The 17,878-nt window shown below is 43.1% G+C and overlaps 1 protein-coding gene across 2 annotated transcripts in view; it reads left to right on the top strand.

Moving 5' to 3' along the window:
• LOC123766599 (zinc finger protein 271-like) overlaps nucleotides 1-4,619 on the top strand; it is a 96,292-nt gene extending 91,673 nt beyond the window's left edge. For both annotated transcript variants that reach the window (XM_069308163.1, XM_069308164.1), the window contains exon 3: nucleotides 1,540-4,619. In XM_069308163.1, coding sequence (XP_069164264.1) covers nucleotides 3,090-3,866 — 777 coding nt within the window. In that variant the 5' untranslated portion in view covers nucleotides 1,540-3,089 and the 3' untranslated portion in view covers nucleotides 3,867-4,619. The remainder of the gene's footprint in view (nucleotides 1-1,539) is intronic.
• The last annotated feature ends 13,259 nt before the right edge of the window (nucleotides 4,620-17,878 follow it).

The following is a 17,878-nucleotide window of genomic DNA, read 5'->3' as shown; positions in this document are numbered from 1 at the left end:
GTGTTGTCCCGTCTTGAGTACTGCTCAGTACTCACTTCCCCCTTCAGAGCAGGAGAGATTACTGAAATAGAGGGAATACAGAGAACATATACTGCATGCATAGACGTGATAAAGCACCTAAATTATTGGGATCGTCTCAAAGCCCTCCAAATGTACTCACTAGGAAAAAGACGAGAGAGATATCAAATAATATACACATGGAAAATACTGGAGGGCCAAGTACCAAATCTACACAGTAAAATAACAATGTATTGGAGTGAACTATACAGAAGAAAATGCAGAATAGAACCAGTGAAGAGCAGGAGTGCCATAGGCACAATCAGAGAACACTGTATAAACATCAGAGGTTCACGGTTGTTCAACACCCTCCCAGCAAACATAAGAAATATTGCCAGAATAACCGTGGACATCTTCAAGAGGAAACTAGATTGTTTCCTCCAAGGAGTGCTGGACCAACTGGGCTGTGGTGGGTATGTGGGCCTGCGGGCCTCTTCAAGCAACAGCCTAGTGGACCAAACTCTCACAAGTCCAGCCTGGCCTCTGGCCAGGCTTGGGAAGTAGAACAACTCCCAGAACCCCATTAACCAGGTATGACATGCAGATGATGCCACTCCCTCACCAAAATAACTTCTCCCAACATACTCATTTTGCTGTTATTACACTACATATACATGTTATATATAAGTATCTACATATATGTTCACCATAGCGAACCACTAAGCTGGTATGGTGAGTGCAGACAGTAATAGGTGGCAACACAGATTCGGCAGACGACGCTACCGCTTTCTCTCCCTCTACTTTACTCCTCCCACAATACTGCGTACAGTGCAAATGATCCTGCTATTATCAGAATCCTGGTCATTTTGTATCACAGTCAGGGGGTCTTCTGTAATACTATCAGCACTAAATAATACCAGCTACATGTATATTTTTATAAAATTTTAGGCAATGCTCTGGTCACAAGATGAACAGCAGTGCTGTGAGCTAATGCTGCTTGCACCAGCCTTGGTGGCCCACTCAATACTGAGGCTTTCACACCCGTGAATGTTGCCCACGATTTTTTTTTTTTTATGGCGCTTGCTTACAAGAGCCCTGAGGAAGCTGATGTGAACCCTGTGTATCCTGGGGACTTTTAAATCTTGCGCAGTACTCCAAAATATCATATGAAGTGGTGCACAATTTTGCGACAGTTACTCAACAAATTATATGATGTGTTGCACAGTTTAAGGGTTAATTATGCTTTCAAAATGTTCATGTGTATATACTGTATTATTATCTCATACACTAAAAATTAATTTTTAATTAATTTTAAATTTTGTGATATCTGGAATGTCATTGTACAGATTTACAAGGTTTATTTGATGTATACTGGTATATAGTCTGCTGGCCATGACTTTGGTTCATGGCAGAGGAAACTTTGCAGTATTGGCATACCTAGCAAAAATTTGTCCCTGTTGGGAAGTGTTTATTTGATGTCAAAGAATCTTTATTTTTCAGTCATTGACTTGAAGACCTGACTCTCAATCTTTTCCTTTGCAGCTCCTACTGTCACCAGAAGAATAACACCTGCAGTGCCAACACTCAGTGGCATTAGAGCTCATGTGTCAGAAATATCGCATACATGGTACCATCAGCAGTGTCATGAAATTTATTACATTATTATAAATATTACATGTACAGGGGTAAGATTTGCTTCAGTCCATTTCAACATCCTGATTATAACATCCACATCCTCAACATCCTTTGGGTGGATGTTTACTCAACTCCTTCAAATTTTGTCATGTGTTGCCATACCATCATTTGCAGTAAACATACTTTCATCTGAAGCACTGTACATGTATTGTCAACATCACATGCACTATATTATCATCATCTCATGCACTGTTTAAAAAAATGGTGTATCATTGATTGATTTTAAGATCTTAGTACTTATTAATAATGTATTGTGTATAAGTGTTATAAATGTTTTTAATATTTTTATTTGGCAAGAAAATATTTCGAGGTTATTTAATTGAATAATTTTGTAGGATAAATTAATTCTGCTCTTAGTGTCAAAACTTTAACTAACATTTTTCATTACAAAACATCACACACACACTATTTCCTCTATATGAACTACTGTATTGAAAGAGTATTCAAAAAAGAAAATAGATATCTGTGTAGTTTATAGTAAATATGGATTCATATCTTTGACAGGTAATTTAATCTTGAAGTTCATTGGGCACATTCTTGTAAACACCACACACATGTTCACACAAATTACAAACCATATGTGCTTGATTCTTGTGCTGGGGCTGTATTTATAATAAGACATCTCTCAGTACAGCAATAAAATATATAGTTCACAAAGTCAAGCACAGATGCTAATTTTGCTGCTGTTGGCTGCATCTGAAAGAGTGTATTTGTATGTCTCTTGTTACACCCGGTAATTCACAGAAAATATTGTACAGCATATTTTATAATATAAAACACTTTTCTTAGTAATTGTGAATCATTAACACCAGTGGGATACATATTATAAAATTTTACATTCTGTTTTTTTTATGTCCTGACAGTTATTTGCTTTATATTCATGCAAAAGGAATGGGATTTTTTCCAGTAGCTTAATTGACCTTCGATGCTATCTGGTGACAGCAGAAGTAACACTTCATAACCTGGCTGCTCTAGGCTGGTTGCCGTGTAACATATTACCTGTCTATCCCACAAATCAAGTGTTTAGCATCTTTAACAACATTTGCTTTTGTAATATGCAAAAGCTTGTGCAAACTAAAAACTACATCATAAATATGTTATTTAGACTTTTCTCTAATATTTATAAAGGCAACTAGAATTTATTCAGGAGAGTAATAGTAAAAATGTTTACAAGACTTTTCTAATAAGCTGTAGATGTTTCATTAGAGGTAATACTTTAGAATTTTTTGGATCAAATAACAATTCAGATCTGTATATGGGAGTAAACTGTACAGAAACATATAATGATGAAAAACCCCATCATTGTTGAATGTTCAAAAATGGCACATAAAAAATTTAATATACAGTAATATCATACAAGAATTTGAAACTACTTTCAGAAATATCAAAAGTTAATTATGAGTGTTAATTCAGAAGAGAAGCCTTATCGCTGTTCAATGTGTCTAAAAGACTTTTCACAAAAATCAAATCTAATGGCACACATGAGGATTCATACAGGAGAGAAACCATATCACTGTTCAGAATGTCTAAAAGACTTTACAGGTAAGTCAGCTTTAATAACTCACATGAGGATTCATACAGGAGAAAAACCATATCACTGTTCAGAATGTCTAAAAGACTTTTCAGTTAAATCAAGTCTAGTAAAACATTTGAGGATACATACAGGAGAGAAACCATATCACTGTTCAGAATGTCTAAAAGACTTTTCAGTTAAATCAAGTCTAGTAAAACATTTGAGGATACATACAGGAGAGAAACCATATCACTGTTCTGTGTGTCTAAAATGTTTTTCACAAAAATCAAGTTTAATAACACACATGAGAATTCATACAGGAGAGAGACCATATCACTGTTCAGAATGTCCAAAAGACTTTTCAGACAAATCAGCTTTAATAATGCACATGAAGAGTCATACAGAAGAGAAACTATATCACTGCTCAGAGTGTCTAAAAAACTTTTTATGTCAATCGAGCCTAATAACGCACATGAGGATACATTCAGGAGAAAAACCATATCACTGTTCAGAGTGTCTAAAAGACTTTTCATATAAATCAGGTCTAATAACACACATGAGGATTCACACGGGAGAGAAACCATATCACTGTTCAGTATGTCTAAAAGACTTTTCAGGTAAATCACATCTATTGAGACACATTAGAATTCATGCAACGTAAAAGCTTTATCAGTCGTCTAAAATGCTTTTCATGTAAGTGATGTACAGTAAGACACACGAAACCTCTTATAGGACAGCATTAGCATTGTCTCAAGGGGCTTTATATAATTAAATTTTAGTAATACATAAGGGTTAGAGTAAGGAAACCATAAAAGTGTTGTATTTTTCAAAAAATTTAACATAAACTTGATATAGTTACCTCTTAGGTAATTACCTAAGTGTTTTTACCTAAGTGTAAGTTTATCTTTTACCTACAGGATGAAAAAGTTTACCTTTTACCTACAGGATGAGAGCTATGCTCAAGATGTCCTGTCGTCCCAAAACTCTTTATCATATAATGCTTTGAAACTACTGACGGTTTTAACCTCCACCTCCTTCTCACTTAACTTGTTCCAACCATCTACCACTCTGCGAAAGTGAATTTTATTATATTTCTTTGGCAGCTTTGCTTAGCTTAAATCTACAACTTCTTGTTCTTGCAGTCCAGGTCTCAGAAATTCTTCCCTATCAATTTTGTCAATTCCCATTATTATTTTGTATGTAGTGATCATATTGCCTCTTTTTATTCTATCTTCTAGTTTGGTATATTTAATGCCTCTAACCACTCCTTGTACTGCTTGTACTTCAGTTCCAGGAGCCATTTAATTGCATGGCTTTGAACCTTTTCCAGTTTGTGTGCTGCTTAACCACTGTTCTGGGCGGCCTTAAAATATAACACATCTGTGGTGTGCAAAAAATAAACTCTTTGCCACAATTTTTGTTCCCTTATATTGTTAATGTAGTCTCTGATCACAGGAAAATAAAAACAAATATTGTATGTGACATACTTTAGTTGTGATGGAGCTTAGAAGTTGAGCAAATTATGGGCGCTGAGTGATGGAGTGCTCATGGCCACTCGACCCCGCCACCCCATGGGGTGGCAGTTGCCGTGAATATAATTTTTCACAATTATTTTGGTGTGCATCATTCGTTTCTTCTGTGTTTTTTGCTGTATTATTATTCAGAAGTGTGTAATTTGTGGAATTTATATAGGTCAATGCATGGAACATCGCTATGCTCAAAATTATGGGGCTCATATATGTGACATGTGTATTATATTATACGATCAATCAAACGGTGTTTTTGCTGTCATTACACTATATAAACACGTTGTATATATCTATATATGTGTTCACCATAACGAACCACTAAGTTGGTTTGGTGAGTCCAAACAACAAGAGTGGCCGCCACACACCAGCTAGCAGACACCACCTCCTTCCCTCCTTCAACACCTCACTCAGCAACATACTTCCTACCAACATACTTCTTTTGCTGTTATTACACTATATATACACACATGTTATATATTAGTATCTACATGTTCATAATAAACCACTACGTTGTATGGCGAGACCAAACAACAAGAATGGTCTCCACACACCAACTTGCAAACGCATCCTCCCTCCCTCCTTCCCTCCTTCACCAACATCTCACTCGGCAACATTCGTCCTACCAACATACTCCTTTTACTGTTATCACACTATATATATGTATCTGCATGTTTTGTTCACCATAACTGTACAACTAAGCTGTTATGGTGTCCAAACAACACAGTGACCACTAAAATCTGCATGACAAGTGACACTGCAGCTAGCAGACGACAGCCTCACTCCCTCCCTCATCAACACCTCCCTCACCATAATGGCTCCTCCCAGCATACTGTTCATTCTGTTATTACAATATATACACACATTATATATAAATATCTACATTTGTGTTCACCATAGCAAACCACTAAGCTGGTATGGTGAGCTCAGACAATAACAGAGGTTGCCACACAGTCAACTGATATTCCCTCCCTCCCTCATTCTGCATGTGCTAGCATTGGTTTCTCACTTAGTACTGATGCTCTCACACTTGGGAATGTTACCAACAATTGAAAAAAAAGAATGCCATTTGTATACAGGTCCTGAGACACCAGATGTGAGCCCCGTGTACCCGTGGGGGTTTTGAATCGCTCCCTATACCTAAAAATGCCACGTGGCTTTGCGCACTCTCGATCTAGCTCCTCAAGGCACGTTGCGTAGCACGATGTTAAGATATGGGCACCATATAGGAGCCTGACAGCAGGGTGGACAGCGCTCGGGATTCGTAGTCCTGAGGTTCCAGGTTCGAGCCCCGGTGGAGACGGAAACAAATGAGCATAGTTTCTTTCACCCTGATGCTTCTGTTCACTTAGTAGTAAATAGGTACCTGGGAGTTAGACAGCTGCTATGAGCTGCTTCCTGGGGGGTGTGTAACAAAAAAGTTGGCCTGGTCGAGGACTGGGCCACAGGGACGTTAAGCCCTGAAATCATCTCAAGCTAACCTTACAAGTACTGTATTACATATTCCAGCTTTGGTCTCACTTAGGTTGTTAACAATTTCTTTAGTATTTCACCATCCATGTACTTAACTACTGCAAATATGATGCCCCTGTGGTGCACTGAAAAAAACTTATTTCCAAAAAATGTTTTTATCTCTGTATATTGTTAAAATTCGGTCTCTGATCACGAGACACTAAAGTAAAATATTGTGTGTGACATACTTTAGTTTTGATGAAGCTGAGAAGTTGGTGCAATTTAGGGGGCATAACGTGCAATTTAGGGTCCATGACATCAAAAATTCAATAAACTGAAAAGTTGTTCAATTTCAATCAAACTTTATTGACTAGCTGTATATATAAAGGGCTCCAACTGGTCAAAGTTTCAGCATCGCAGCCTAAATAGAAATATAGATAAAAAATTTAAAAAAAATTTCAAAGAATGTTCAAAATGTTCCAAAATTAACATCAAACACAAGTGTCAACTGAAATCATTTCTATAACATTACTATCATAATAACATCTAATAACAGATTAAACTTTGTACAGTGGTACTTTTGTTTTCGTAATTAATTCATTCCCAGAGATGGTATGAAAACTGAAACTACGAAAATCGAAACGAATTTTCCCATAAGACAATGTAAATTGAATTAATCCGTTTCGCACCCCCCAAAAATATTAACTAAAAATACATTTTATACAGAATAATACTCTTAGGTACCTTACCTTTATAGGAGAACTCATGTTGGCGTATGGAAGACAGTGAGGAAGGGGAGAAGTGTTAGTGTTTAGAAGGGGAGTCCCCTTCCATTATAACCGCAGTGATGACATTTGTGGGGTATTCAATTTCTCTCTTACGATTTACAGGTACTGTATATCACTAGGACATGGTTGTGGCTCACTGCTTGCTTGTCTTACTAAGAATTTGTCTATAGACACTAGTTTTTCCTATGTTTTAACACTTGTCTGTAGTGAGACATCACATTGTCTCACTATGAATGATCTCTTATTTTTCCTCTATTGTCATCCTCACAACTATTTTCTTAAATTGAACATTACCACTGACTTTCTTGGCATGCATGTTTTCCATGTCATGATATATAATATAAACTTTCATGTTTAGAAACCAAAAAAGCACAAAAACAATGAAAAAGAATCTAAGCACGATCATCACTAGGCAGAAGACACTGGAAAACTGAAGCACCACACTCGCCATGGACTCGTACGTGTATAATCAAACTACGACCAGAGACAAACTACGACAACCTAATCTAGAAATATACTATGAGAACCGAAAACTACGATAACTGAGGTGCTACTATTTTTATCCAACTATATAATTTTTTTTTTTTTTTTTTTTTTTTTATGGGGGGTTCTCATTTTTGTTATTAAGCTACTTGCATGGAACTTATACACCTTATTGAACACATGCATATCTGTAAGAGTGCAAATTTTGAAGGAAATCAGTCGACATCAACCTCAGCCACTGTTGGCAATTTTTTTTTTTTACTTCATTTTGTTCACGTGACTTACAACTTTATTTATTTATTTATTTATTTATTTATTTACTTATTTGTTTATTTTTATATATATATATATATATATATATATATATATATATATATATATATATATATATATATATATATATACAAGAAGGTACATTGGGAGTGTGAGGATACATAGCATAGTAATTACATTCTTGTAAAGCCACTAGTACGTGCAACGTTTTGGGCAGGTCCTTAATCTAAGAAAATTTTAAGTAGGTAAATACTTGCAAAATTTATAAAAATGATAACAGTTACATGGCATTAAAAAAAATAAAAGACGAGAGAAAAATTGTAGGTATATTAAAGCACATAGGTAGCTCAGATTGATTGCAATGACAGCTTGAATGGTAGTTTAACAAAAATTAGTAGACACAATACAGCATATGGCTAGCACATAAAAGAAGACAGCAATGAACACAATAATAAAAGTTGTTTGGATTAAGTACAAAGATTGGGAGATTGGGTAACGACTACAAGATGGAACTACTCTTTCATTTATTAATCAATTTACATGAAAATTATACCTTATATGTAGCATTTATGGCTCTTCAAACTCTAAAATAATATATTTCACAAGGTCATTTATTGATTTTATAAATATTTATATACATAATTATATTGCATAATTTTTGTGGAATTGTACATATTCTGCTCCTGTGCCTGGTAAGTGCACTACGGGCTCACCGCATAGCCCGTGTTATTGGAACTTGTTCTGAGGAGCTGAATCTATAACAACAACAATGCACATATTTTTATTAGTAAAACTAAACATATATTGGATAAAAAATCCTTTAAGATATCCTTTATTATACGCTATTGTGCTAGCTGAGTGTCATAGAAACTATTTCAGTTGACACTTGTATTTAAAGTTAATTTTTTAAAATATGGAAACAAATTTTAAAAATATATGTTTTCTTTCTGGGGGGAGCCCCGTCGGCTCCCCGGAGCTTTACCGGCTGATATGCTAATGTCAGACTTTGGCATCAGTCATGTGTATGGAGTTCTAGGGCCTACCGGGGACCACGGCCAGAACCTGGCCCCCTCAGAGAGGCAAGGGGAGCAATGGCCTATAGAAATCCCCGTGTGGTTGGAAGCATTCTATGTCTGCCATCGACCGGGTCAAGCATCCAGAAAGGTAAGCATTCCAAAACAAACCCCTATTCTGGTGAAAATTGCTACCTAAAGCCGAACTAGTGGACAGAACTCTTCAACAGAAAACAAGGAAACTAGTATGACGTCATACGTCACCACGCCGCTGTCTGCGCAGCTCCCCCCTCCCCGGGAGGGGGAAGGGGGAGCCCCAGACCTCCCACGCCGGCTATCCACCCATCAGTTCTTCGGCTGATGCTATAGGCAACGGTTATGTGCTCCGGCTCCTGTGGTTGTTTCAGCACTGTACCTAGAGTGTGGTGTCTGTTTTCTAGGTGGTGCGTGAGCCGGGAGTGATTCTCCAGTACTAGGGCTGCATGCGCCTAGGGTTCCCTTCCCTAGGTGCCCTGTAAGTACTGCCCTTGGGGCTTGGGGCCACCTTCCACAAGTTTCTTGGGTCCTGCCCCTGCTTGGCCGTTTACTGCTTGGTTTTCGGCCGCTCTTTGTGTGCTCGGTTGTTCTGTCTCCCTTGTTCGCCTTAGAGTAAGGGGCAGTTTTTGCACTGGTGGGGCGCAGGGTACTGTGCAGCTTGTCTTTACCAATCATAGCGGCCGGCTCTGTTCCGCTTGGGTACGCTGTCTTCTTGCGGGGTTTTCTTTTTCTTTTTGTTTATCTACCTGGTGGGGGGGTCTGCATTCGTTCTTGCCCCTTGTGTCCCTTGTGTTCTGAGTATTTTCTGGTGGTACCCCCTGCTAGGTCCCCGTGAGTGTACACGTCCCGGGGGTTCAGCTCTTAGAAAGTTGTTTGGTAGCTTAGGGTGCCAGTTAGCAGTACCCTGCCTGGGATTACCTGAGCGCGAGTCCTCGTATAGTAAACGCTCGGGACCCTGGGAAACTCCTGGGGGCGCGTGGATCCGATGGATGTGACCCCAGAGTCCCCCCCTCGCTTCCAGCGAGTTTGAGGGTTGCTCTCACCCTTTGTCTCTGGGTGACTATCTGTTTTGCCTCCGTCTGCTGCCTGTGGGGTCGGTGACACCTTCGACCCGGAGTCCTGCGAGTTTGGTTGCTCGTTGTAGCTCGGTTACCCAGTTGTGCTAACAAAGCGGATGCGGGCAGCAGGGGCGTTGCACTTGAGCCTTGGTGGTGGCAACGTCCTCGTGGTTTCCTCCCCGGGAGCCCCTGGGCTGCCCCGTTGAAGTTCGTTTTGGGACTTGGGGGTGTTGGTTGCTTGAGTTCCATCCACGCCCCCTTGTCTTTCCCCTGGATCACCCTTCCTGCCTGCATCCGGTTCCTTACCGTCTGTAGGTTCGTGGCGGGGTTTTTGATGGTGTTGAGACTCGGGCAGTCTCGGGGAATTCCCCTTCCGGGGTAGTGACGGGGGCATTTGAGCCTGTTCCTCCAGCTGTGTTGTATGAGTCTGCCAGTGGGCTCCCTTCCTTAGTGTTTTCACGGCTGCCCCGGTTTTCTGGTACGGCCGGGGCTTTGGGGGAACGGCTTGGCCCCGGGACCTGTCGTATAGGTTCCTGGGGCTGGCTTGGGGGGCCTTGGCCCCGTTGGACCCCGTGGGGGTTTTTATCCCCCTCTAGGCGGGGCTTGTGGTTACGCGGAGTGGGGTCTTTCCTCCCCACTCGCCGTACGTGCTGTTGGGCGTCAGCCCCTCCCCGGGCTCGGTTCCTTGGCCTTTGAGTCGGTTGGTTCCGTCCTGTGGGTGGATGTTTCCTCCCACCCCTTTTTGGGACGGTGTTTTCGTCATGTTTCCCCGTTCGATGGGGTTCTGCGTGACTTCTGATCTCGGGTGCGCCTTCGTGTGCCTTCGGGACTAGTGTTGGCTTCTGTGTTCTCGAGGGTACGGGATGGTTTTTCGCTACTTCCCGCATTATTGGAACGTCTGTCGGCTCCTCGTCCTTGTCGCCCTGTTGGGCTACTTGTCGCCCTGTTGGGCTACTTGTCGCCCTGTTGGGCTACTTGTCGCCCGGTTGGGCTACTTGTTGCCCGGTTGGGTTCCTTTTTGGGCTCTTTGCTTCTTTGGCCGTTTTTATTGTTCCTGCTTCCTCTGTTGGCTACTTTTCTCGTGCAGTAGTCCTGGCTGGCGCCTTCCCGCAGAGAGGGTGTGCGGTTCGGCCAGCGTGTTATGCGCATGCGCCGTGGAGTTTGTTTTGGTCTGGGCGGTGTTTCAGTGCTGGTGTTTTGCGCTCTTTTTGTTACAGTGCTTCGCCTCTCGTTCTTCTCCCTGGCTGCAGTATGTGCCACTTTGCGCCGGGGGTGTCCTGGTTCCCAGTTGTGGGGAGGACACCGCGGTTTTCCCTGTGTCATGGGTGTGGACCGCCTCCTTCGCCTCTCTCTGCTCTCCTGCGGGTCCGGCAGGGTCCGGCTCTGGCGTCTTCACCTGGCGGTGCTCCCAGGTTCTTCTGGGCACGGTTGAGTCGTGTCAAGTTCGTGCCACCGTTCGCCAGGTGAGTTTCTGCGGTCTGGCGTCTTTTGGCCGGGCGCTGGATGCGGAGTTGTTTATATACCTGTCTTTATTTAGGTATATTTTTGTATGACTGAGACCGTTCGCACACCAGTGACTGTCCCTTTTTCAACCCTTCCCGTCCCCCTCATGTGCATGTCCAATCCATGCTGGAGTCATTCAGGGGACCCTCCTTTTTTAATGTTGTGAGGTGTGGGGGTTGTAGGGTTGGTTCTGTACTCACCTGGTAAGGCTCCTGGCTGTGCTTGCAGGATTTGAGCTCTGGCTCTTGGGTCCCGCCTATCTGGTAGAACTTGTGGGATAGTACCAGTGGAGTGCAGTGGTGCTATTGGCACATTTGGGGAACACTGTATTACCATCAGAAGTCTGTGCTTGTTACACGACCTACTTGCGAGCATAAGCCTTCTTGCTGGTTCGTCCGTGGACTTCCAGGGCGCACTAGCCTGTTTTCGTATGGCAGTTCCGGCCCATCCTGGTTGTGGGGGTATGTGGGCCGGTGGACTGCTCCTAGCAGCTGCCTGGTGGGCCACCCTCTGGCCGGTCTAGCCTGGCCTTGGGTTGGGCTTGAGGTGTAAAAGAGCTCCCAGTACCTTATCCAGCAGGTATCGAGCGGGGTTTCTCCGCCGTCGGTCGCCTGGTGCAGGTTTCTGGGCTTGCGGGGTTTTGTCGTGTCTCCGTTGGCCCTGTCTGGGGTCTGCCTGCTCCGTTCTCTGCCTTTGCAGAAGGGAGTTGCTATTTACATGTTGCATGTTGCAGTGGTGCCTGTTGCTGCTGCTGCACGTGAGCATTGGTACCGTGTTTCACGGTGGCGTGTCCTGGTTCCTGTGTCTGGTTGTGGAGTGGCACTTTGCTGCCGATTTGTGCCTGGGGATTGCGTGGGGGGTTTTCTGTCCCTGCCTGATTGTCCACCCCTGGTTGTTATCCTGGGGTTTTTGTGCTTCTGCTCTTTCTTCCTGGCTCCTCTGCAGCAGGGGTGTTCTGCGTGTGTTCTTAGGCGTTTGTCAGCCTGTGTCCTGTGATGTGCTTCTTTGTCTTGGTCTATTGCAGTTGTTCGTACCCCTTGGTTCGGGTACTGTTCTGGCGGCGACCCTTCCGCCTTCTTTGGTTTCCTAGCTTGCCCTGCCGGTTTTTTTTTTTTTTTTTAGTCTTGCGATGTCTCGCGTCGGACCCGTCGTTTCTGAACTCCTGGCGGGCTTGCATGCTCTGGGGAGTTTTTTTTGTTCGGCAGACGTTCCATCTCCTTGTGCCGCCTGGGTTTCGGTGGTCGCGCCCGAGATCTTCCCGCGGCTCCGCCTTTTCCTGGGCTCGGAGGGGCCTTGTCGGGGCTGCTTATGTTTTGCCTCGCGGTCTCGCCTCCGGTTGGTGGTCGGGTGGCTTCGTGGTAGGTGTCCCACCTGCGTACTTCTCTTGGCGGCAGTATGGGGTATGTTGGCGGTCCTTCCTTTTCCTGTCCCTTCTTAGGTGGTTACTCTTGTTAGCTTCGTTTACTCTCGGCTTGGTTTTCTGGTGGGGGTTGGGGGCCGTCGTCTTGCCACATACTGTCGCCTCTTTTCGTGCGGCGCGGGCGGAGCCGCTTCAGCTTGCTTTCGGTCTTGGTGTTGCTTCTGCACCGTTAGTAAGCTGTCTCGTGCGTCGTTTCACCTCCGGCCTGTTCGTGCGCCGCTTGCACCATCCTGGTCTCTGGTCAGCGTGCTCTGTCTTCTCCTCGGTTGGTAGTGCCCCTTCGGTTCCGGTGTGTTTTTTCGTCGGCTCTTTCCTTTTGGCCTTTGCCTCTGGGGGTCGAGTCGCTGAGTTTTCTTGCTCCTTCGGTTTTAGCGTTTTGGTTGTTCGGTGGCAGCAGTCTCCTTCTTTTCTGGCTCGGGGTGGGGCTGCTGCGTTCTGGAGGGGTCCAGGGTTTGTTGGTGCTTCGTTGGTTGGGCCGGGGGTGTGTCGTTTTTTGTGTTCAGTGGCGGCCCTCCGCTGTTGCTTGCGTGCCACGGCGTTTGGGTCCGGAGCGCGTTTTGCGTTGATCCGGTTCTGTTCTTCCCGGTTCGCGGGTGATAGTGTCCCGGGTGGTCAGCCGTGTTCTTGCGGCTAAGCTGCCTGTGTTCCTCCCTCATGCCTGTGGTGCTCGTGGCTTTGCTGCTCTCGCTGCCGTCTGGGCGACGTGGCCTTGCGGTCTTTCGGGCATGGATTTTTGGTGCTCGTGCAGGGGCCTTGCTGCTCGTTGTTCTCGTGTTGTTCCCGGGACTTTTCGGGGCTGTGGCGCCTTGGGTTGGCGTTTGCTGCCGGTTGTCTCGCCTCCTTGGGGGGGTGCGTGGTGTCCGCCTCCTTGGGGGGGTGCGTGGTGTCCGCCTCCTGGTTCTGTCCCTTTGACCTTCCTCTGTGGGTAGTTAGCTCTGGGGAGCCCGGAGGCTCCCCGGCAACCCTCCCTCCCTCCGGTCGGCGGTTTTTCGCGTGTTTTGACATCCAGCCTCAGAACTGATGGGTGGATAGCCGGCGTGGGAGGTCTGGGGCTCCCCCTTCCCCCTCCCGGGGAGGGGGGAGCTGAGCAGACAGCGGCGCGGTGACGTATGACGTCATACTAGTTTCCTTGTTTTCTATTGAAGAGTTCTATCCACTAGTTCGGCTTTAGGTAGCAGTTTTCACCAGAATAGGGGTTTGTTTTGGAATGCTTACCTTTCTGGATGCTTGACCCGGTCGATGGCAGACATAGAATGCTTCCAACCACACGGGGGTTTCTATAGGCCATTGCTCCCCTTGCCTCTCTGAGGGGGCCAGGTTCTGGCCGTGGTCCCCGGTAGGCCCTAGAACTCCATACACATGACTGATGCCAAAGTCTGACATTAGCATATCAGCCGGTAAAGCTCCGGGGAGCCTCCGGGTCTCACCCAGAAAATGACGTTTCATTACATTCAACGCTGTTTTTTTTCTCCATTTGTATTTAGGCTAGGAGGCTGAAACTTGGACTAGTTGGAGCCTTTTTCACATACAACTAGTCAATACAGTTTGAAACTGACCATACTTTAAAAACAAAAGGTTTTAAGGTTTTGGCCCCTTATGGGCGCTGAGTGATGGAGCGCTCTCAGACACTCGACCTTGCCACCCTGTAGGGCTGCAGTTGCCGCAAATATAATTTTTTATAATTATTTCAATGTCTCATTTGATTATTCCCTTTTTTTGCTGTAATATTAATCAAAATGGTATAATTTGAGGAATTTATATAGTTAAATGTGCGGAATATCGTTTTGCTCAAAATTATATAGCTCATAATATGGTGACACGTATATTATATTATGTTCTAAGATCAATCAAACAGTATTTTTACTGTTTTACACTATATACACACGTTATATATAATTACATTTTTTGTGCACCATAATGAACCACATAGATCACGTGTTGAAAATTTATATACACAGAACAAGAATCCAAAGTCAGCCTACCGGCCGACAGCTAAGTGTGGCAGGGATTACCCCGAAATAGATTAATGTGGGGAGCCCCGTCGGCTCCCTGAAGCTATCCAAACTAATATATGCTATTCAGGTATTAGTTTGAGCTCATCAGTCACACTTTGTCCTTTTACCTACCGGGGACCAAGAGCCAGAACCTGGCCCCCCTCAGAGAGGCACAGAGCCTATGAGCACTTAATGTTTAAAGCATGTTATAATTGTCTTCGACCGGGGAAGGACCCAGAAAGATAGGCGAATCATAACAGACCACTGTCTGGTTAACCTGAGCAATCTACAACCTAAAAGATCAAAATTACTCTCCTAGAAAGAAATCAAACAAGCAACACTTCATGCAACTAATTTCCAGGGACATTTCAGGAAATTTCCAGGGCCACATTCTAAATATATCAAAAAAAGTTTCAAAAACTGTTGGCATTCTTTCTAAGATCAGATATTATGTACCCTGCCCTGCCCTGGTGACTCTCTATTACTCCCTCATCTATCCATATCTCAACTATGGAATTTGTGCTTGGGGTTCTACTACCCAAAATCATTTATGTCCTCTAATTACTCAACACAAAGCTGCTATTAGGACAATATCCAACTCTGGCCCCAGACATCACTCGGCACCTCTACTCAAATCTCTGAATATGTTAGATATTAAGTCACTGCACATTCTCTCATGTGTATTATACATATATAAAACGCTAAACTGTAATGCCAATCCTGACCTCAAAAGCTTCATTGAAAGTTGTAACAGAACCCATGATCACCACACCAAAAAAAAAATAGTTTTGATATTCCAAGAGTACGACTTAATCAAACTAGAAATGCTCTACAAATCAAGGGACCCAGAATGTAGAATGACCTTCCCAACCTTGTTAAAGACTGTACTTTTCTCATCCAGTTTAAAATAAAAATGAAGCACTGCCTAATAAATTCCCTGTAACCTACCTTTCCCCACTATTGTCAACCCATGTCTGTTTTTTTTTTAAACAACGCTGTTTGTCGATCTAATTGTATTTGTGCTGCTTTTTCAGCCATGTTCCCCCCTTTTTTTCTTTATTTTTATTTGTTCTCAACACATTTTATTCTTTATACTCAATTAGTATTAAGCTTTAGTCATTAATGTTTTTCATGCCCGAAACGCTTTGCGTAATAGTGGCTTTAGGCATTGTATGTACTAGCTCTATCTATAAATCGATCAATCTTTGTAAAATCTCTTGTATGTATGTACCTTACCTAAATAAACATTTATTTATTATTTATTTATTTACTAATTCTCACGCTTGTTAGTGGTACCGCCCGGAAGGAGAGAAGGGGAAGCCGGCAGACCACCACCCGAGTTCTTGAAATGATGTGCTGGCATTCAGACCACTCACCTCTGGCCTCAAGTTCCTGTTCTGGATTTGTGTCCTGTATGGCTGTTCCTGCTGTGTGTGGTGTGGTGGCCAGCTGTCTTAGGGTACAGGAGCTGCATGTGCCTAGGGCGATCTTCCCTAGGTGCTTCGTAAGTACTGCCCTTGCATGTCAGGGTTATCTCCCGTGGGGCATTCGGGAATCACTTCCCGTTTGAGGACTTCATCGCTTGTCGTTGCCTTCGCCCTTGGAGTACGTTTGGTGTCTGAGGCTTACCGTCTTTCTTCAAGTAGGGGTGTTATTGGCTGGGATTGCAACACTGCAGCCGCTGCAGCTTGCATTACTTAAACACAGCGGCCGATTTTTTCTCTGACTGCCAGTTTGTTGTGTGTCTTTGGGGGTTTTGGTTCTCTTTTTCTGGCATTTTTGCCTTTTGTGGACAGAGGTGGTCCTGCCAAGCTTCTTATTAGGCTAGACTAGGTTGTTTTGGTAGTCCTCCTCTGTTGTCCCCCAAGCAGAGCCGTCTTACCGCATGAGCCTGATTTGCACTTGCCTGGGGGGGGGGGGGGGGGAACAAGCATAGGACATGTTCATTATGGAAGCATGTTTGAATACTGTATTTAGGTCTTGTTGCAAGCACACTTATATAATATAACCCTACATCCAGGTGTGGGACTAAATACTAAATATTTAAAATATATATTTCCAGGTGAATAACCCTTTCAACAGAAATAAACTGTATTGTTTTGAGTGGAGCACAGAAGAGGAAAAGGAGAAAATAGGAAAACTTCCCAAATTAACATCATGGCTCAACACAGGTGCAACGACAGCCACTCATACCATTCCTTCAGATATAGCATACCACATCTGCATCCACTTCTGCAATGTCAGCCACTATTACTGTTCCTGCAGATATATCATCCACATCTACATCCAGTCCTGCTACCAATCGTCCACAGTGTATATCTATTCAGCAGATATACCATCATTGCCTGTTGCTACTGCTGGTGACATTTTACAAGAGGAAATACCCAACTCTATAACAGTAAAGGAGCTTGGCAATCCACGAGACAGATCCAAGGCTATGGAACATTAATGATACTGACACAATAGATTACTGGATTCATAGTCGGCCTTCATCATGTCAGAATAATGATAGCAACCTTTCAAACTCACGCAGAGTGCATAAAACAGCTGGAGTAGAGAATATGAAGCCAAGGTATTTATCAAACATTGTGTTCAAACACGAACTGCAGAATGGTGAACATGTAAAACAGCTACTATAGTCACCACCCAAAAGGTCGTTTGTACTGCTATGTATGTCGCCTATTATCTAAGAAAGAATCTCCCTTTGCTACATTGGGGTTCAATGATTGGAAGCACAGCAATGTTATTGTAGAACATGAAAATGGAGAACATCATCGAAAGTGCATAACAGCATATTCAATGAGGCATAAAGAAACTGGAAGTGTAGATTCTTTATTACTTGAGCAACATTACTCAGAGCAGGAATATTAGCATAAAGTGTTGACAAATGTGGTTTCTGTAATTCGCTTTTCTGACCAGGGGGAGAAAGATACTGGCAGTATGGGGCGTTAAAGTTTATTGAAGATTAAATTCTGCAGAACATGTAAATATATAAAGTTCAAATATAAAGTAAGTAATTATATAAAGTTGATATTAAACACGGTTTATATTATAGACTTATAACAAAGTTGATATTATTAAACTTAATATTGAACATGTAAATATATAAAGTTTCAAAATATATAAT

This window comes from Procambarus clarkii, chromosome 62, assembly GCF_040958095.1.
Source record: "Procambarus clarkii isolate CNS0578487 chromosome 62, FALCON_Pclarkii_2.0, whole genome shotgun sequence".
NCBI classification, from domain to species: Eukaryota; Metazoa; Arthropoda; class Malacostraca; order Decapoda; family Cambaridae; genus Procambarus; species Procambarus clarkii.
This window is presented reverse-complemented; position numbering and strand designations above follow the sequence as displayed.